This window comes from Oncorhynchus mykiss, chromosome 3 (genome assembly GCF_013265735.2).
Source record: "Oncorhynchus mykiss isolate Arlee chromosome 3, USDA_OmykA_1.1, whole genome shotgun sequence".
NCBI classification, from domain to species: domain Eukaryota; kingdom Metazoa; phylum Chordata; class Actinopteri; order Salmoniformes; family Salmonidae; genus Oncorhynchus; species Oncorhynchus mykiss.
In genome coordinates, this window is record NC_048567.1 from 12364327 (window position 1) to 12385909 (window position 21583).

General features: G+C 48.6%; 1 protein-coding gene across 2 annotated transcripts in view; it reads left to right on the forward strand.

Moving 5' to 3' along the window:
• Positions 1–4514: 4514 nt before the first annotated feature.
• The window catches only part of LOC110503596 (protein capicua homolog), a 62141-nt gene continuing 45072 nt past the window's right edge, over positions 4515–21583 (forward strand). For both annotated transcript variants that reach the window (XM_036969319.1, XM_036969326.1), the window contains exons 1-2: positions 4515–4824; positions 16310–20189. In XM_036969319.1, coding sequence (XP_036825214.1) covers positions 16490–20189 — 3700 coding nt within the window. In that variant the 5' untranslated portion in view covers positions 4515–4824; positions 16310–16489. The remainder of the gene's footprint in view (positions 4825–16309; positions 20190–21583) is intronic.

The following is a 21583-nucleotide window of genomic DNA, read 5'->3' on the forward strand; positions in this document are numbered from 1 at the left end:
TTTAACGATGCTATTATGTTCCGCTCGCAGTGTGCTGTCGTTTTTGTAGCCTTTCATCAATGTCATGTAGTGGTAGCAAATCACTGACAAACACTCTCCAGTCCAGTCCACCTTATAGGTTTAGTTTAGAAGGGGATAAAACATGTTTATTTTTTGACTATTTGGGGATTTCTATTCGCTGAGTGAAGAGAAAATGTTGTTTTTTGAAATGCTGCTGTTGTTCATGAAATGGCTTCTGTCACGGATCTCTCACCAATTAGTCGCAGCGTTCTCTCTGTGAGAGGCTGTCACACACACTCTCTCTCTCTCTCTCTCTAGACCATTGGATTCATATCTTTATCCATACATACTGTAGCCTTTCCTCATATCAACTGTAACTACAGTATCAGATTAGACAGGACAGGCCAACCAACCAGGAGTGTGTTCCCTGTCTTTCTCAAACCCTTTACAGTTTAACAGGGTTTTTACAGGGTTATTGATCAGACTAATGAGCCCTAATGGCCCTGGCTGTGTGGGGAGTGTTGTGTTGGGAGGGGTGTGGTTGGCTTGAGCGGAGAGAAGCTGTGGAGTTTGCTGTGTCTCCAGGAATAGGCTCAGTCTCTACTGACATGCAATATACACATTGAGCCTGATAGGAATGCTGTCCCTCTGTCGAAAGCTGAAGGTGCACAGTGTAGAAATAGAGCATATAGATCCAAAAGAGCACACGTCCACTTAATGATGTGGGCTTTTTAAGGTTGCTGTGTGATGTTGGCTCTATGTGTTGCATTGCTGTGGTAACTGGAGCCTCCTTGGCCCCGAGGATCGTCTTGCTCTTGTGCAGACAAGCAGCATAGAAATTGGGTTTATAGAACGGATAAGTGAAGTGTGATTGCATTGCATAAGCAGTTTGGCAGGAACACAATGTTCTGTTTCTAAGGTAACCAGGGACCTGTAGCCCCAGGTATCCTCTCACATCAGGGGAGTTGGTTACCCAGGTGTAATAGGACGCAGGAAATGGGTCACAGGAAACAGGTCACAGGAAACAGGTAACAGCTTCAAGCCTTCCTTCAGTCCACCCTATAGAGAATGATAGAGGCCTCTAGTGGCCAAAATGATGTATTAGCATGGCCAGCTCCATTGAGTGCTTCCAACATTTGAATGTCGTCAACTGGGTGGGACTTCCAACCTCATTGGCTGGTCCCTCCTGATGACCCGGTTGGAATCATTTCAGGTCATTAGGAGGGATAAGCCAATCGTGAAGAAGAAAATTGACAACTTTAGCCTCTATGGCGCTGCCCATGCTGTCACAGACACTGTAATGGCACAGATACAAAGATGAGTCCACCCACACCTCAATTCCTGTGGCTCAAAAGATGTTTCCTTTCTTGGGAAATGTACCGCTAATCCTCTTCCTTGTATCTCTCCCTAGGCCTGGAAACAAGGAAACCTTGTTTGTGATGGCATAGGGTCCTAAGTCATTGGTGTTGGGTCCGGGGCCAGGAATTAGAGGTTAGAGGTTAGGGGTTATGCTACTGTGAGTGTCTGCAGTATTATAAGAGCCAGAGCTGTCAGACATTCCATCGGTCTGCCTGTGCAGTGTGGGTTACTGCTAGGGGTGAGGAGGTGGGGTGTTGGTTGGGGGTACCCTTAGCTTTTAAGTGTATTATGTTCTAATGTTATATGAACTCTGTAGGAGCATACAAACAGTGAAATACACTAATTACATACAGAGAGATTAATTTACCAATACCGTTACGCTTCACTGTATAGTCATAGTGCATTTTCAGATACTACATACTTGGTTCTTGAACTCTCCATCGGTAAGAACATTGATGATGTGCTCTGTCTGTATCCAATGGAACATCTCATGGTAAATACCAGTGACAGTGAGAGCTGGAGATGGTTTAAAAGGGCAGAGCTGTTGGATTGGCTTGTCATAACTATGAGGTTACAAGGTTAGGCTCTTGACATTTACTGGTCAAAGGTTGTTTGTTTAGGCCTCCTGGTTAAGATGCAGGCCGTGTATACTGAGACGAAAGAAACTAACTAAAACAAAGAAAGAAAAACTGAAAGGAGTACAGCTAGTGTGATTCATTCAGGCCAGCCTGAATCCACAATAAAAAGTCCTCTTCTATCCTACCTTATATGGGCCTGCATATTATTCCAAATGGTAGTCCTCTAGTGTAGTGAATATATGTAGCCACCTCCACATTCATTTCAGTTTACACTGAATGGCTGAATAGGGATTTGTCCTCCTCTTTCTATTGGCTTCATGCCACAGTATTATTATTACCCCCCCCCAGGACCCAAAACTCAGCAGGGGGTTGAGCCTTTGACTTCTGATTGACAGGTCAGTGATGAGGGTATAGAGAGGAGTCGTTGCTGGGGTGAGGGGTCAAGGTCAAAGGTCAGAATCCTGCTGAGAGAGGGAGAGACTTGCTAACGAGGGAAACATTGCACAGCCATGTCGTCATCCACACAGCTCAGGTCTCGCTCTCTATTTCAGTCAACAAACTGTTGACACGTGGCAGGGGAAGAGCAAACTTTTGTTTGATTACTAACAAGAGTGAATTTAGCTATTGATTGAAATTAATTTGAAAATGGTCGATGAACCATGCTAATTACCATGTAAATACACAGTGGGACCACATTTATATTAAACTTTTTTTCTGAAACAGTTTGGGTCCTCAATGGTTTAAATACATTACAAACTGAAACAGATCTGAAACAGTCTCAATTGCTTTTTGTAATAATATAACTCCATTCAAACTATACATTACTGCATATTTTCATATAATCTACCTGTTATTTCCAAAAACGAATAAGAAAGCTAGAGAATGCTATGTCTGCGGTGGAGTTTGTATAGCCAAATACTGCTCCCCTGACAGCAGCACTAGAAGTTAACTCGTTCTCCAGAGATGGAAAGTAACTAATCAGCAACAGACAGAGACAGACAGACAGACAGACAGGCGTAAACGTTTTTAGAGATTACTGCATTATATCACATTGCAATGTTGTCTGTTTACCGCTAGGTGTCTCCCTTCCTGCTCCTTTCTACCTTCTCTCACACACATACACACGCGTGATAAAACAATCTGCCTCTTTTTACCTGCTGGTGTGTCTTTCAGATTTTTGTGTTGTTTTTAAATCAACATGTATTATTTTGTATAAACAGAGATTCTACTATATTCATCTTTTAATCGTTTACATATGGCATGTGAGGGAACACTAACTGGGGACACCGACAGCGAGGACGCTGTGAGAGGCTTCTGCCCAAGCTGTCTGTCTCTGCGTGAGTCTGTTTGTCTGTCTACTACAAGAGAAATAAGGATGATGTAATGTTTACTATGTAACTGTCTTTGTTGGCTTGCACAGCCTGGAAAAAAGAGAAGACTACTCCTCTATATCTCTGTCACTAAATCAGAATCAAAGGTAAAAGACCTCAAACCAAATGTATCTTTCAAAGGTATTGCAGAAAAATCTCCAGAACAGTAGGCTACAAAAATGTTTTTCAGAAAATCTGCCAGTGTGCTGTAGGCTAGAAGTCCGTTGTAGTCGTTGTCCTACTCTGTCTGTGACTGCCATTGTACTACAGAGGTTCTGCACGCCACTCTTCCATGCAGCCTGACTCTCTCGTACTACCGTACTTGCAGTAAACACTGGTGAACCGAGTTTACGACAGACCACGCCCCCTTCGTCCAGCTGGTGGCAACATGCGTGATGACGTCACCACTGCGTTCGGCCATTGGCTGGCAGAATTCTCCGTCCTGGCCAATCACGCGTTGGCAATTTGACGTCAGCTAAGATCCCCTGTTCATTTTCTATGGGAGAGGCGGGGCTGAGAATGATCGTCTACGTCAGACAGAGCTGAATTCAGCGCCGTGATTGGCTGTTCGGTGCGAGGTGAGGGTCTGTTGCTGAGAGAAAAGAAAGAAGGAGTGTAATCAGCGAAAGGAGAGATACAAAGTAGTGAAAGCGGTGTAATGGCACGACATTTTACACTATAACAATTATAAAGAAAACGAATATCTCAACCATTGAACAAGGAAATGGGCTCGAGAGCAGTAAAACTTTTTAGGACCCCCTTCTTTCTGAATCGCTCCATCCCACTTTCCCCAATTCTTCAGGTCTGCAGAGGGAGTTGACATTACTTGCAGAAATCACGGATGAGCTTGTAGTTCTGTAACTGCTCACACTATCAACGATCTATCTTTTCCTTTGTGTTTTCGTGATAAGAAACGTCCCAGAGTAGACTGTCTAGCCAGGGATGGCCCTTGCGCTGTCAGTTGTGGTAAACGTGCCCCATTATTTTGGAGGGGGGAGGACACCTATGCTATTTTATTGGCTCAATTCTGATTCGGTCCCTCCCTTGGGCCCACCCACACACTGTTCCTATGGTTCCCAATGCCCTTATTGGATACTGTATAGTTTGGGACTAAGCACCGGCTTGGTCTAATATCCCATAGCCATTCGCCAGATACACGTGTCAATCATGTGGACTTTGACAGCGGTCCACACCCTTTTCTTTGTACCGTTAACGCTGGTAGGCTACTGTACCTGTCAGAGATCTGTGATTGGTCAGAGAGGCCAGCTGTTAGTGGTTCATTCACCATTTTGAGACTGTAGTGGAAAAGGGACCCAGATCTTAATTATTATTTTTTTTATCCCTGGTTGAGTTGCTCTGGGAAAAATACATGTTTTACGGAGGGAAATTAAAGCGAGAGCTCGGACCACACAGTAGCAACGGCCAGCCGAGGGATGTTACCCTCGAGCGTGCAAGCTTCCTCATCTGCAAAATAGGATCGTACATGTGTCTATTGCCAACTGAATTTTTCTGTTTGGGTGAGTTACAACTGACCGACTTGTATGTTCTTCTCCAACAAGCTAACAACAGTTACTATCAACGGCTAACGGTCGGTCTGCTTGCCCTGTTTTTCGTACTGATCGCGTGTAAAGAAGAGTGACACAGCTTTCTCGCTAAGTATCAAGGAAGGGACGAGAGAAAAGAGGAGAGGGGGTGAGGGTGCACAGTCACTAAACTTTGTCAACGGATTAACTGCATAACCTGCAAGCAAGCTACAAGTCACTTTGCACTACTATTCTCCACCTCAACGTTGCGGTAAACTTGACTTTGTGCATAGCAGTAAATAGGTAATCGACCCATCTTGCACACCCCAGTGCAGCAAATACATGACACCCCAGCATCAGCCCCAGGATTTACTATTGCTGTCCTGACTGTTTGTAAATAGTAAACGAATGGAACACTATGTCCTATTTAGCCTAAAACAGTCGCGAGCAGTTGTAATGACGTTGTTGTTACTACTACTACTACTACTACTGAGCAGTAGTAGCCAGATTAGCTAGCGATTTGTGTGACCCGCTTAAAATGAATGCTGTTTAGCTCGCTGAATTTAACTTTTGCGCCATGAACCGTCACTGAAGTAACTGCACAATTTGCAATATATTTTAGTGTTAGAGAAAGCTGTGCAAAGCTGCGTTGTGTAGAAAATGTCGTTAGGCTAAGCATTCGACACAGGCTGTTGTGTTTGTTTGCTTCTGGTAAAACAGCCTTAACTCCTTTGACATTGTGCAGTATGGAGTGCAGCGGCTCTTGTACTAGCTAGGCTACTCTTGCTCGGATCAGCGCAGAACCTAGGCCGGGGAGAAACAGCTCGTTTGCTGTCTGGCACTATGTAACGGCTCCTCTAAGGCCGTGCTCCCACTTTTCTGCCCAGCTGAACTACTATCACAGCACTCCAGAGGCATCATGACTGCATTGAGCTGCAGTTTCCTTATAGACTTTTCTGCATTTGACATGTAGAGTATTCACAGAGTTAAACAACATTTGCAATTGGGGTGTAAAGACGTGTACCTCGGTGCTGTCAACTGACAGCATTTGCAATGTATTGCAGATTATGCATATAGAAAATCGTTGATTTTGTATCATCATCATTGCTTTCATCCCTTATTTTGTGCATGCATATGGAAATCTCTCCTAGATTGAAATGTATGCTGTAGTTTAGCAGAGCAGTTTGCCATTGATTTGGCATTGGCAGTCCTGCCATTGAGTCCCAGTCAACACTGAACACCTCTGGTCCATGCTAAAGCTGTAGATCAATAACTGACTGGAGTCCTTAACGGTTGTTTCAACCTTCAATATTTCTGTTTCATCAATAATATGGACAGTGCCAGTCATAATTATACCAGCAAGCAACTGACCTTATTTTAACTACGTCACAACTAAACTGATGTTCGCCACCGTAGCGCCCTCACACACTCACTCACTCTCACTCACACTTTCACACACTCACTCACACACTCGTTCATAGTTCTCCCTCTCACTACACCAAAAATACCCTGTCAAAATGTGTTCCTTTATGTCGCATTGTGCGATCACTCCACCCCCTCGTCGTACAGTGAGTACGTACACAAGAGCTACTCAAGTGTGTGTGTGTGTGATGTGTGTTATTTTTTGCTGTTTCATGTGTGTTGGTTCCCTGGTGACCCAGTTTAAGGGTAGGATGGCCCTGTCACCATGGTAAACCACGGGGGAGAATACAGTACACTACCCTGGTACTACACCTTTTAATCCTTAGTGGTGTAGTGTGTCTTAGTGCTCCCCTCTCCATCCCGTTCCCTCCACTGCAGCCCTGCGCCCTCTCAGGCGCCCATAAAATACATTTCAGGGAGGGATGAACTGCAGTGTGCCATACCCCACACACACAGTGTGAAGAGGTGCCGCACCAAACAAGGTAGAGACAACGTGAAGTCCCACACTCAACATATGCTGTTTTGTACACACACTCTTGTGCGGCACATCTCCTGCACACGGGCAGTCGGGCACACACACCCTCTGCCACAGTGTGCCGGGGCACTGCACTATATTACTCACAAGTTGTTCACAAAAATTGCATTGTGGCAGTAGTTTATAACCGTGGGCTAGTACAGTAATAAAGTGTAGTAGGACTAGGAGCATGCTTTTATTCTACATGTGTGCCCATGTCTTTACACTCTCTGTTGAGATTAGATGTCTGTATTAATTACTCATCACTGTGTGTGTGTGTGTGTGTGTGTGTGTGTGTGTGTGTGTGTGTGTGTGTGTGTGTGTGTGTGTGTGTGGTCTTAGGCCAATGGAGAATTGAACAGTGTGTCTGTTCTGTAAATTCCTGGTTGAGTGTTAGGGACTGCTCGCTGTGTGTGTGTGTGTGTGTGTAGTCAATGCTGCTCGTATTCCAGGGTGATCGTGTTTAGGCTGATTTCTGAGTACTAGGCCTTCACTGTCTGTGGGGCTAAATGTTTATCAATCAACCCCTTTAAGGCCAGTTCTGCCAGAGGCTCTCACAATACAGAATGGAATAATTTATACATTTAGATGGATCTAGTTATTGGCCTAGTATTTTAGTTGGTACAGTGTAGGCTACATTGGATGGTACTAGAATCACATTATAAAATGTACATTGTACAACATTTGTATATTACTGTAATTAACAGGCTAATCTCCTGTTATTGCCTTTTTTTGTGATTGAGCCAGAATCAACAGATCTTTATCAAGGCCAGTAAATTATCATTGTCTTTTCCCAGAAGAAGATGCAGCATATGCTTAACATTTCTCACAGTCATTTTTCTGGAATCCAAAACATGGTATAAAGAAACAGATGTTGGGCACATACAGACAGCTACTTTAACTTTGTTACTCTTATTTTTTCAGGGACAATGCACATTAATGGGTGGCAGGTAGCCTAGCAGTTAAGAGCGTTGGGCAAGTAACTGAAAGGCTTCGAATCCCAGAGCTGGCAAGGTGGAAAAATCTGCTGTTCTGCCCTTTATCAAGGCAGTTAACCCCAAACGACAACTGCACCCGCGCCGCCGATAACGTCGGTTGAATGCATTCAGTTGTGCATTTGACTAGGTATCCCCTTTCCCTAATCTACAGTCTCGGTTTTAGCCAGCCGGCTAATTTTCTGCCGTAATCCCAGAGCAGGTTATTAAAAACACTTAAAATGACAAGACTGACAATAAGCACATACGGAGCAGCATATGAGAAGTAACACTTAGCACGCAGACATACGGCACAATAACACAAAAAACAACCAGTTCTTTGGAATTGTGGTCTTAAATGAAAATCAACATTTAGGTTTGATGAAAAAAAATACTAATTTTAGCCTTGGATGGTTGCTGATCTCTCTGGGCTGTATTCAACTAAAACCATGCCCATGATCAACACACTGACCTTGGCCTGATACTTCACACTAAATCTTGTACCACACACTACTTCCAGGCAGAGTTTCACCTATATTCATTTAGCAGTGTTAAGCCGCCGCTGCTAAATTGTTGCCCCCACTCCAAGAAATAGGATGTAATACATATACAGTATATATACATATATATACAGTACCAGTCAGAAGTCTGGACACACCTACTCATTCCAGGGTTTTTCTTTATTTTTACTATTTTCTACATTGTAGAATAATAATGAAGACATCAAAACTATGAAATAACACATATGGAATCATGTAGTAACCAAAAAAGTGGTTATGGTTGAAAGAATGCCAAGAGTATACAAAGCTGTCATCAAGACAAAGGGTGGCTGGCTACTTTGAAGAATTTAAAATCTAAAATATTTTGGGGGATTTTTATAAAAAGATCTGGATGGTAAAACATCAGTGTAAACTTAAATGACAAACAAACAGATATAAAGTATGTAGAAAAGATAAAGGAGCTATGTCTTATAAATAAGATAATCTTTGAGAAATAACAATCACCAAGGCATGGGGCTCCCATTGATTTTGTTCTAATGTTTGAGTCACTCAGATAGAATTAGAACATGGCATAAGCTATGGCAAAATCACATGTATTGCAGGAAAATTGCTTTAAAACTGTCTGTAAATGTTCTCTAAGCCCCTTGGCAAAATACGTAGAATTGCAGGAAATTAGCTTTAGAAAACCAACATTTTGTCTTTGTGGCCAATAGGAGGGCCTTTCAGATCTTTGGTCGAAGACGTGCAATTGGCCACGCCTACTACCAAGCCCCCCCTACGCTATCTTTGCTACCGCTGCTGGAAAAAAAATCCTAGGGGAAACACTGCTTCCAGGAATAGATGAATGGTCACTAACCTTGAATTCCTAGTGTGTGGAGTAATACAACGGAATAAAATACCAATGAAATATACAGTGCCTTGCAAAAGTATTCGGCCCCCTTGAACTTTGCGACCTTTTGCCACATTTCAGGCTTCAAACATAAAGATATAAAACTGTATTTTTTTGTGAAGAATCAACAACAAGTGGGACACAATCATGAAGTGGAACGACATTTATTGGAATATTTCAAACTTTTTTAACAAATCAAAAACTGAAAAATTGGGCGTGCAAAATTATTCAGCCCCTTTACTTTCAGTGCAGCAAACTCTCTCCAGAAGTTCAGTGAGGATCTCTGAATGATCCAATGTTGACCTAAATGACTAATGATGATAAATACAATCCACCTGTGTGTAATCAAGTCTCAGTATAAATGCACCTGCACTGTGATAGTCTCAGAGGTCTGTTAAAAGCGCAGAGAGCATCATGAAAAACAAGGAACACACCAGGCAGGTGTGATACTGTTGTGAAGAAGTTTAAAGCCGGATTTGGATACAAAAAGATTTCCCAAGCTTTAATCATCCCAAGGAGCACTGTGCAAGCGATAATATTGAAATGGAAGGAGTATCAGACCACTGCAAATCTACCAAGACCTGGCCGTCCCTCTAAACTTTCAGCTCATACAAGGAGAAGACTGATCAGAGATGCAGCCAAGAGGCCCATGATCACTCTGGATGAACTGCAGAGATCTACAGCTGAGGTGGGAGACTCTGTCCATAGGACAACAATCAGTCGTATATTGCACAAATCTGGCCTTTATGGAAGAGTGGCAAGAAGAAAGCCATTTCTTAAAGATATCCATAAAAAGTGTCGTTTAAAGTTTGCCACAAGCCACCTGGGAGACACACCAAACATGTGGAAGAAGGTGCTCTGGTAAGATGAAACCAAAATTGAACTTTTTGGCAACAATGCAAAACGTTATGTTTGGCGTAAAAGCAACACAGCTGAACACACCACTGTCAAACATGGTGGTGGCAGCATCATGGTTTGGGCCTGCTTTTCTTCAGCAGGGACAGGGAAGATGGTTAAAATTGATGGGAAGATGGATGGAGCCAAATACAGGACCATTCTGGAAGAAAACCTGATGGAGTCTGCAAAAGACCTGAGACTGGGACGAAGATTTGTCTTCCAACAAGACAATGATCCAAAACATAAAGCAAAATCTACAATGGAATGGTTCGAAAATAAACATATCCAGGTGTTAGAATGGCCAAGTCAAAGTCCAGACCTGAATCCAATCGAGAATCTGTTGAAAGAACTGAAAACTGCTGTTCACAAATGCTCTCCATCCAACCTCACTGAGCTCGAGCTGTTTTGCAAGGAGGAATGGGAAAAAATGTCAGTCTCTCGATGTGCAAAACTGATAGAAACATACCCCAAGCGACTTACAGCTGTAATCGCAGCAAAAGGTGGCGCTACAAAGTATTAACTTAAGGGGGCTGAATAATTTTGCACGCACAATTTTTCCGTTTTTGATTTGTTAAAAAAGTTTGAAATATCCAATAAATGTCGTTCCACTTCATGATTGTGTCCCACTTGTTGTTGATTCTTCACAAAAAAATACAGTTTTATATCTTTATGTTTGAAGCCTGAAATGTGGCAAAAGGTCGCAAAGTTCAAGGGGGCCAAATACTTTCGCAAGGCACTGTAGCCTACAGTACGGCACAGTACACACACACACGCTAAGGGCTTTACAGTACGGCACAGTACACACACACACGCTAAGGGCTTTACAGTACGGCACAGTACACACACACACGCTAAGGGCTTTACAGTACGGCACAGTACACACACACACACACACTAAGGGCTTTACAGTACGGCACAGTACACACACACACGCTAAGGGCTTTACAGTACGGCACAGTACACACACACACGCTAAGGGCTTTACAGTACGGCACAGTACACACACACGCTAAGGGCTTTACAGTACGGCACAGTACACACACACACGCTAAGGGCTTTACAGTACGGCACAGTACACACACACACACTAAGGGCTTTACAGTACGGCACAGTACACACACACACGCTAAGGGCTTTACAGTACGGCACAGTACACACACACACGCTAAGGGCTTTACAGTACGGCACAGTACACACACACGCTAAGGGCTTTACAGTACGCCACAGTACACACACACACACACTAAGGGCTTTACAGTACGGCACAGTACACACACACACGCTAAGGGCTTTACAGTACGGCACAGTACACACACACACACACACGCTAAGGGCTTTACAGTACGGCAGAGTACACACACACACTACGGGCTTTACAGTACGGCACAGTACACACACACACACTAAGGGCTTTACAGTACGGCACAGTACACACACACACACGCTAAGGGCTTTACAGTACGGCACAGTACACACACGCACGCTAAGGGCTTTACAGTACGGCACAGTACACACACACACGCTAAGGGCTGCACAGTACACACACACACGCTAAGGGCTTTACAGTACGGCACAGTACACAGACACACGCTAAGGGCTTTACAGTACGGCACAGTACACACACACACACGCTAAGGGCTTTACAGTACGGCACAGTACACACACACACGCTAAGGGCTGCACAGTACACACACACACGCTAAGGGCTTTACAGTACGGCAGAGTACACACACACACACGCTAAGGGCTTTACAGTACAGCAGAGTACACACACACACGCTAAGGGCTTTACAGTACGGCACAGTACACACACACACACTAAGGGCTTTACAGTACGGCACAGTACACACACACACACACTAAGGGCTTTACAGTACGGCACAGTACACACACACACGCTAAGGGCTTTACAGTACGGCACAGTACACACACACACGCTAAGGGCTTTACAGTACGGCAGAGTACACACACACGCTAAGGGCTTTACAGTACGGCAGAGTACACACACACACGCTAAGGGCTTTACAGTACGGCACAGTACACACACACACGCTAAGGGCTTTACAGTACAACCATTTTACTCGCAAATGCGCCTAAATATTTTGCTGCGCAACCTGGAATTAAAATTTAGAACCACCAGTGTGCCTAGAAAAGAAATCACCCAGATGATGATTGTTGCAAAGATTATTTCACTGTACAGCAGCCCCTGAGTGGAGAATACACTGAGCACAGATTCATGACCATCATGCTTGCACCATTACTACAAAGAAAACGTCTTGTTACGTCAAAAAAAAATTCTACATTCCTTTGTGCGCTCCAACATTTTTCAACTTAAGCGCACAGGTGCTCCTTGTAAAAAAAAGGTTGGTTTAGAGTCTTGCCGCTTTCTTATCAGCCGAAGCCAAGAGCATTTTTAAAGACCATGACCATAACCAAACACATTTTTGAGGCTTGAGATCAGATCCCTTACTAGCTCCCTCCCCTGACTCCTCCAACACGTATCTCACCACCTCCCTACACTCACCACGTCCCTACACTCACCACGTCCCTACACTCGCCACCTCCCTACACTCACCACGTCCCTACACTCACCACGTCCCTACACTCACCATGTCCCTACACTCACCACGTCCCTACACTCGCCACCTCCCTACACTCACCACGTCCCTACACTCACCACGTCCCTACACTCACCACGTCCCTACACTCACCACGTCCCTACACTCACCACCTCCCTACACTCACCACCTCCCTACACTCACCACATCCCTACACTCACCACGTCCCTACACTCACCACGTCCCTACACTCACCACGTCCCTACACTCAACACGTCACTACACTCGCCACCTCCCTACACTCACCACGTCCCTACACTCACCACGTCCCTACACTCACCACCTCCCTACACTCACCACGTCCCTACACTCGCCACCTCCCTACACTCGCCACCTCCCTACACTCACCACGTCCCTACACTCACCACGTCCCTACACTCACCACGTCCCTACACTCACCACGTCCCTACACTCAACACGTCACTACACTCGCCACCTCCCTACACTCACCACGTCCCTACACTCACCACGTCCCTACACTCACCACCTCCCTACACTCACCACATCCCTACACTCGCCACCTCCCTACACTCGCCACATCCCTACACTCACCACCTCCCTACACTCACCACCTCCCTACACTCACCACCTCCCTACACTCACCACCTCCCTACACTCGCCACCTCCCTACACTCGCCACGTCCCTACACTCACTACGTCCCTACACTCACCACGTCCCTACACTCGCCACCTCCCTACACTCACCACCTCCCTACACTCACCACCTCCCTACACTCACCACGTCCCTACACTCACCACGTCCCTACACTCACCACGTCCCTACACTCACCACCTCCCTACACTCACCACCTCCCTACCCTCACCACGTCCCTACACTCACCACCTCCCTACACTCACCACCTCCCTACACTCACCACCTCCCTACACTCACCACCTCCCTACACTCACCACCTCCCTACACTCACCACCTCCCTACACTCACCACAACTAGGGACAGGAGGTTTTCCTCACCACCTCCCTACACTCACCACGTCCCTACACTCACCACATCCCTACACTCACCACGTCCCTACACTCACCACGTCCCTACACTCACCACAACTAGGGACAGGAGGTTTTCCTCACAACGTCCCTACACTCACCACAACTAGGGACAGGAGGTTTTCCTCACAACGTCCCTACACCCACCACAACTAGGGACAGGAGGTTTTCCTCACAACGTCCCTACACCCACCACAACTAGGGACAGGAGGTTTTCCTCACAACGTCCCTACACCCACCACAACTAGGAGACAGGAGGTTTTCCTCACAACGTCCCTACACCCACCACAACTAGGGACAGGAGGTTTTCCTCACAACGTCCCTACACCCACCACAACTAGGGGACAGGAGGTTTTCCTCACAACGTCCCTACACCCACTACAACTAGGGACAGGAGGTTTTCCTCACAACGTCCCTACACTCACCACAACTAGGGACAGGAGGTTTTCCTCACCACGTCCCTACACTCACCACGTCCCTACACTCACCACAACTAGGGACAGGAGGTTTTCCTCACCACGTCCCTACACTCACCACAACTAGGGACAGGAGGTTTTCCTCACAACGTCCCTACACTCAACACAACTAGGGGCCAGGAGGTTTTCCTCACAACGTCCCTACACTCACCACAACTAGGGACAGGAGGTTTTCTTCACAACGTGACACCCACCACAACTAGGGACAGGAGGTTTTCCTCACAACGTCCCTACACTCACCACAACTAGGGACAGGAGGTTTTCCTCACAACGTAACCATAATTGCTCTACTTTCAGGCCAGGTGTCATTCTAATAAATGAATCAGGCTATCCGGTTATTTGAGCCGAAGGGAGAGAAAGGGCCAAAACCCGTAATGGGACGACCAGGGGCCTGAGAGTGTGGGACAGGCTGAGGGAGTTTCTAACAGCCTCATAGGAAGTGATATTAAACTAAATACTAAAGAGGTTAGGGTGTACAACAGGAAGCATGGGTTGTGTATGTAGGTTGTGTACGTGGGTTGTGTATGTGGGTTGTGTACGTGGGTTGTGTACGTGGGTTGTGTACGTGGGTTTTGTACGTAGGTTGTGTACGTGGGTTGTGTATGTGGGTTGTGTATGTGGGTTGTGTATGTGGGTTGTGTACGTGGGTTGTGTATGTGGGTTGTGTACGTGGGTTGTGTACGTGGGTTGTGTACGTGGGTTGTGTATGTGGGTTGTGTACGTGTGTGATTCGTTTTTAGCAACAAACAGTTAAAACACGGTGTGTCTTAAAATGACTGTTGAAGAATTCTCCCATTAGCCTAAACCTCACTTCGTCTCCGAGAAATGTGTGCGTGTTTACATCCGTGTGTGTGTTTGCCTCTGTGTGTGTGTTTGCCTCTGTGTGTGTGTTTGCCTCTGTGTGTGTGCGTGTGTGTGTGTGTGTGTGTGACTGTTTTTGTCTATTTTGTTTTGCGCATCACTGAATAGTGTGCCTGACCGTGTGCCAGGGTTAAAATTTTCCCAATATGAGCACATTAAACCATGCCAGATTATTCAAAATGTGTGTCTGTGTTTGCCAGTACGAAAAAGAGACAAGGAGACATAAAAGAGAGAGAGAGTGAAAGAGAGAGTAGGGCCGGGTGTGCTAAAATGAGTGTGGAAAATCCCTATGACTCTATATGGGAAAGGCAGACCTATTGTACAGCTGGCTTACTCTTCTCTCTCTCTCTCGCTCTCTGTTCCATCTCTCCCTCTGTTCTCTCTCTCTCTCTCTCTCTCTCTCTCTCTCTCTCTCTCTCTCTCTCTCTCTCTCTCTCTCTCTCTCTCTCTGCCGTGTGTAGCCGTCTCTGTGTGTAATCAGCCCTCGGCCCCTGTGTGTGAGTGATCTCACCCTGCCCACCATATACCACCACTGTCTGATGGGAGTTAAAAAAATACCTGTTTATGCCCCATGTATTGGTGTGTGTGTTTTTACCTGATGTGTAAATGTGAGCCCAGGCACACACATGTCGCATTGAACTGCACAACCTGGATTGTGTGTGCGTGTGAGTGAGTAAGTGAGTGAGTGTGTTAGTTTGTAATACAAGAGAAGTGCTCAGATGTAAAACCATATGTATTGAGTCATAGTGACCAAGCTAATGTATTAAATAATACGTGTTCAGTTTCTAGTTTAACCTCAATGATGTTACATCTGTAAAAGCTCTGTTTAGCTGGTGGAGGCTCATCCACAAATGTTAGGAACTGTGGCCTTTGAAAGATCGTCATTAGCTGGAGTGGGAATCATCAACACTCTTTACTTCCTCAAATTCAGTCAACATGAATGTATATCCAGGACTCGCATGCACATGCACATGCACACACTTTAGTGGATTACATGGAGGTGAATGGTGGTGTTATGAGCCGGTCGGTGGGAAGTCATTCAGTGCAGTACACTTCCAGGTATGACATCATTTTGTAATCTCAGCCATTTTTGATGATGACAATAATAAATTACCACCTGCCCTCTCCCTCTCTCTCTCTCTCTCTCTCTCTCTCTCTCTCTCTCTCTCTCTCCCTCTCTCTCTCTCTCTCTCTCTCTCTCTCTCTCTCTCTCTCTCTCTCTCTCTCTCTCTCTCTCTCTCTCTCTCTCTCTTTCTCTTTCTCTTTCTCTTTCTCTTTCTCTTTCTCTCTCTCTCTCTCTCTCTCTCTCTCTCTCTCTGTTTTTAGTCTGAATTTCAGAGAAAAGAACAAGGAAGGAAAAGGGGCAGTGAAAAAGAGAGCAGAAGACCAGGGGGCGAACGGAACAGAAAGAAGAAGAAGAAACAAGACGAGCCAAAGAAAGGAGAGCAACCGTCAGCACTCACCCCACAGAGTATAAAGGCAGAAAGGAAAAGACGAGGTGAAGAGATGAAGCCACTAAAGAGACAGAGGGGATGCTCTCCCCCCTACACGCGGGCCAAAGGGGGGAAGAAGAGAGGGGCGACAGAGACCCCCCCAGAGAGGGACAACAGGAACAAACTCAGGAAGGAGAACCAAGACGGACAGCCTCAATCCACGACCCCCGCCCACTTGCCACGGAAACAATCCACAACCTCCTCTGAAAGCTCTCAGCAGGAGCCAATCAGAGGCAGCGAGACCCCAAAGAAGGAGGGGCCTAGAGAGCAGGTGCCGCCAAGGCAACCTGAAGTTAAAGAGAAGACCAAGGACAGCAGAGGGGGGGTTGGGGGGAAACCAGGGGGGCCTAACAGTACCCCCACTTCCTCCCATAACAACACCCTCACCATCCCCACCCCCACTACCAGTCCCAGCCCTACCTCCATGTCCAGTAGAAAAACAGCCACCTTCAAGGCCAGAGTCCCCAAGAAGAAGTACATTGCTGAACACTATGCTGGTAGCAACACGCCCAGCCTCACCTTCACCCCTGCCCCCATGCACAACAGCCACAGTAACTACAGTAGTACTAGCAGTAGTATTAACATCATCAACAGCAGTAGTACTAACAGTAATAACAATAGTAATACCATTAGTAACAGTAGTAGGACAAACACTACTATTAATGGTATTAACAGCATTAGTAACAGCCATAGTAGCAGCTCAGTCAGCCACTCATTAGCCCCCAGTGTGTCCAATGAGGAGAGGAGGGTAGCCGCTAGCAGCCACAGCCATGGCCCGGGGGAACAGGGGATGACAGGGGCCTCCATAGGGCCCAACAATGGCAGTGTGGCCCCCCAGGAAAGAGAGAGAGACCCCCAGGGTGGGGAGACAGAGGCAGAGGGTGCCCCTAACTCAGTGCGCTCCGTATCCACGGATACAGCCAGCGAGCACGATCTGGAGGTGAACTCCCAGCCCAGTACCAGCCCTGCTAGAGCCCCCTACCAGGGCAGTCTGTCCGGGGCGGATGCCCTGGCCAAAGGCCTGAAGAACCAGAGAGTTCTAGCCCGCTGTCGAGGGAGAGACAGACTTAACGGAGAGCAAGGTGGGAGGGAGAGAGAGAGGGATGGACCCCTGTCTCCTATGTTCAGGGCTGGGGTGGTGCGGCGGGTGAGTGGGGGCAGCGCTGATATCCAGCTGCAGGGGGAGGAGGGGATACTCTGTTACCCCTTTCAGGGGGGGACCGCACACTCGGGGGGGGAGGAGACGAGCGTGGAGTTCATCCTGGACGCCCCTCCACCCGGCACGGCGTCCGTGGCCATCGGGACACGCGTATGTGTGCCTTTCAGAGGGGGAGGGGGGCGAGATGGGGGTGAACAGGGGACACCTCAGCTATACAGAGAAGGGGTGCTGTCCCAGGTAGACCCCCACCCTGCCGTGTCGTTCCCCTACAGGGTGCTACTGTGTGAGGATCTAGAGGCGCTGGAGAATGGAGGGAGGGAGGAGGAGGGAGGGATGGAGGAGAAGAGGGGGAGGGCGCAGGCCCAGGCTGTATGGGTGTCCAGACAGAGCCTGAGGCTGCTGACTCCCCCCTGGGAAATGCCTCACCCAGGGGGGAGCGAAAGGGAGAGGGAGAGAGAGAGGGAGGAGAGGGAGAGGAGGGAGGAGATGGAGGTGGAGAGGGAGGTGTGCCAGCTGAGTATTGGGATGGCGCTGGGTGGGCCGATGGGAGGGGGGGTGAGGTTGGTGCATAGCTTCTCTCCAGATGGGGTGGTGGGGGGGCATCACTATGGAAACGTCCCGCCCCACCCCTCCTCGTTGGTAACGACCAGCGTTGTCACCATCACTGGAGAGGGTTACCCTGACAGAGAGATAGAACAAGAGCGGGAACAAGAGAGACAGAAACAGCCCCAAACACCAGAGGAGGACATGGAGATGTCTAGGTTCACTATGGGCACCCAGCATCGCCACATCCTCTCCAAGCCCCTCCTCGGGGGGCACAGCTACCCCTCCTCCCAACACCTGGTCCAGGGCCTGGGCACGCCACTGGGCTCTCACCTGTCCTCCCTCACCTTGCCTGGCCCTGAGGCCCTGGGCATGACCCCCCCACCACACCTACCCCCTTCCAAGAGCACCCTGGTCCCCCTGGACAAGACCCCCTCCCAGATCCCCACCCCTACCCCTGGAGGGGGGTCTACCTCCTCCTCAGCCTCCTCCTCGCGCTCCCGCACCCCCCTGTTGGCCGCCCTGCAGAAGTACAAGAAGGGGGACGTGGTGTGCACCCCTAACGGTATCCGCAAGAAGTTCAACGGCAAGCAGTGGAGACGCCTCTGTTCCAGAGAGGGCTGTATGAAGGAGTCCCAGAGACGAGGCTACTGCTCACGGCACCTCTCCATGAGAACTAAAGAGATGGAGGGAGGGGGAGAGAGGGACAGGGGGAGAGGAGAAGGGGGGAGCAGTTCGGGGACGGTCACCCCCTCAGACCTGCGTGGGTTTGACTGGGATGAGACGTCCAGAGACAGCAGCGAGGCCAGCAGTAGAGGAGACTCCCGCCCTCGGCTGGTGCTGCCCTCCCTCCTACCCCATGACTTCTCCAGGTTTGACTTTGACGAGTGTGAGGCAGCAACCATGCTGGTGTCTCTGGGCAGCTCTCACTCTGGGACCCCCTCCTTCTCCCCAATCTCCAACCAGTCCCCTTTCTCCCCTGCCCCTTCTCCCTCACCCTCCCCCCTCTTCGGATTCCGTCCCGCCAACTTCTCCCCCATCACCGCCTCCTCCGTCCTCCCCCCTCCTCGCAGACACAGACACCCCAGTGCCACAGGGGGAAAGTTGGGCACCCCTGGGGGGGCAGAGAGGGAGAGGCATACCTCAGGGGTCCAGCCGTCCTTCCACACTAACCTGACCTTCACTGTCCCCATGAGCCCTAGCAAACGCAAAACAGACGTTCCCCCTCCTCCCTCCTCCCACCCCCACCACGACTACCCCCCCAAACCTGAGCTGGAGCAGGGGGACCTGAACCCTGCCTCGTTCCCCGTCCTCTCCCCCCAGACCCCAGCACACACCCACGCTTACACACCCACCTTCTCCGGTCCCCGAGGGCTGAGCACACCAACCAGCCGGCCCCCCTCCTCCCCCGCCACCTCCCCCCCTCCCCTCCTGGTGTCCCCAACTCCCCCCTCCCCTCCAGACTCAGGCCCCTGCCGTTTCCACCCCACATCCCAGCAGGCCTTGCGGGACTCTCCAGTGATCGTGCGGAACCCGGAGGTTCCTCTGGCCAAGTTCACAGAGCGTCCGTTAGGCCGTGGGGGGGGGGGAGTAGGTGAGCCTAAGAGTCTTAACAGCGTTACTCCCCAGCCTGTCTCCACTCTCCAAGTCCCTGTACCCATCAACGCTGCTGCTGCCGCGGCAACCAACGGCACCGTCCTCCTCCAGAGCCCCACCCCCACCCTAGTGCTGGTGTCATCCGCCTCGCCCTCCCTGACCTCCGTCACCCCCGGTTACCCCACTTTGGCTTGCATCTCCATCACGCCCCCCTCTTCGGGACCCCCCCTCACCAACCCAGCCAGCCCAGGGGAAGGGCGGGGTAGGACGGAGAGGACAGGCTCGTTTGGGGGGGAGGTTCAGCAGCCAGTGGCCTGTCACCCCTCTCCTACAGCCCTGCTGCCCCTCATACTGCCTGCAGAGAACCTGCACCCCACACCATGCAAAGACATCATCATGGGACGCCCCGGGACAGGTGAGACACACTGGGAGACAGCCTGGACATGAAGGGATGAGATGGGGTAGAGGTACAGGGGGAGGGATGAGATGGGGTAGAGGTACAGGGGAGGGATGAGATGGGGTAGAGGTACAGGGGAGGGATGAGATGGGGTAGAGGAACAGGGGGAGGGATGAGATGGGGTCGAGGTACAGGGGGAGGGATGAGATGGGGTAGAGGAACAGGGGAGGGATGAGATGGGGTAGAGGAACAGGAGGAGGGATGAGATGGGGTAGAGGAACAGGGGGAGGGATGAGATGGGGTAGAGGAACAGGGGGAGGGATGAGATGGGGTAGAGGAACAGAGGGAGGGATGAGATGGGGTCGAGGAACAGGGGAGGGCTGAGATGGGGTAGAGGTACAGGGGGAGGGATGAGATGGGGTAGAGGAACAGGGGGAGGGATGAGATGGGGTAGAGGAACAGGGGGAGGGATGAGATGGGGTAGAGGTACAGGGGGAGGGATGAGATGGGGTAGAGGAACAGGGGGAGGGATGAGATGGGGTAGAGGAACAGGGGGAGGGATGAGATGGGGTAGAGGAACAGGGGGAGGGATGAGATGGGGTAGAGGAACAGGGGGAGGGATGAGATGGGGTAGAGGAACTGAGAGGGATGAGTTTTGGGCAGAGAAACAGGGAGCGGGATAAGGGGGGTGAGATATGCTATGATTATAATGTTCTGATTATTTAATGTGACTACTAGGCTTTGATTATTGTGTTTAACTCCAGGCGAGGACCTAGGTTGGCATCGTGAAATGGAAGAGCTTTCGAAACGTGAATGCACTGTTTGTTGTAGCAGCAGCGTGAAAATGGTTACCTAGTTTCATTTTCCACCAAATTCATATTTAAGGAACAGGGATTGACTTCTGGACAGGTCGTTTCACTCGTCAAACAGAATGAGTTAAGTGACATTTTAGTGAAGGGAGGGTACTGGGATGTCTGGTCTGTTCAGCAGGGCTTACAGTCCGTGCTTTCCTTGCTCCTTGGGACCTCCCTACCCCATTGAAGTTGGCATTTTAAAATACTTTAGGTTAGGGTAACAGTAGGGGTTAGGGTTTAGGGTAACAGTAGGGGTTAGGGTTTAGGGTAACAGTAGGGGTTAGGGTTTAGGGTAACAGTAGGGGTTAGGGTTTAGGGTAACAGTAGGGGTTAGGGTTTAGGGTAACAGTAGGGGTTAGGGTTTAGGGTAACAGTCGGGATTAGGGTTTAGGGTAACAGTAGGGGTTAGGGTTTAGGGTAACAGTAGGGTTTAGGGTAACAGTAGGGGTTAGGGTTTAGGGTAACAGTAAGGGTTAGGGTTTAGGGTAACAGTAGGGATTAAGGTTAGGGTTTAGGGTAACAGTAGGGGTTAGGGTTTAGGGTAACAGTAGGGGTTAG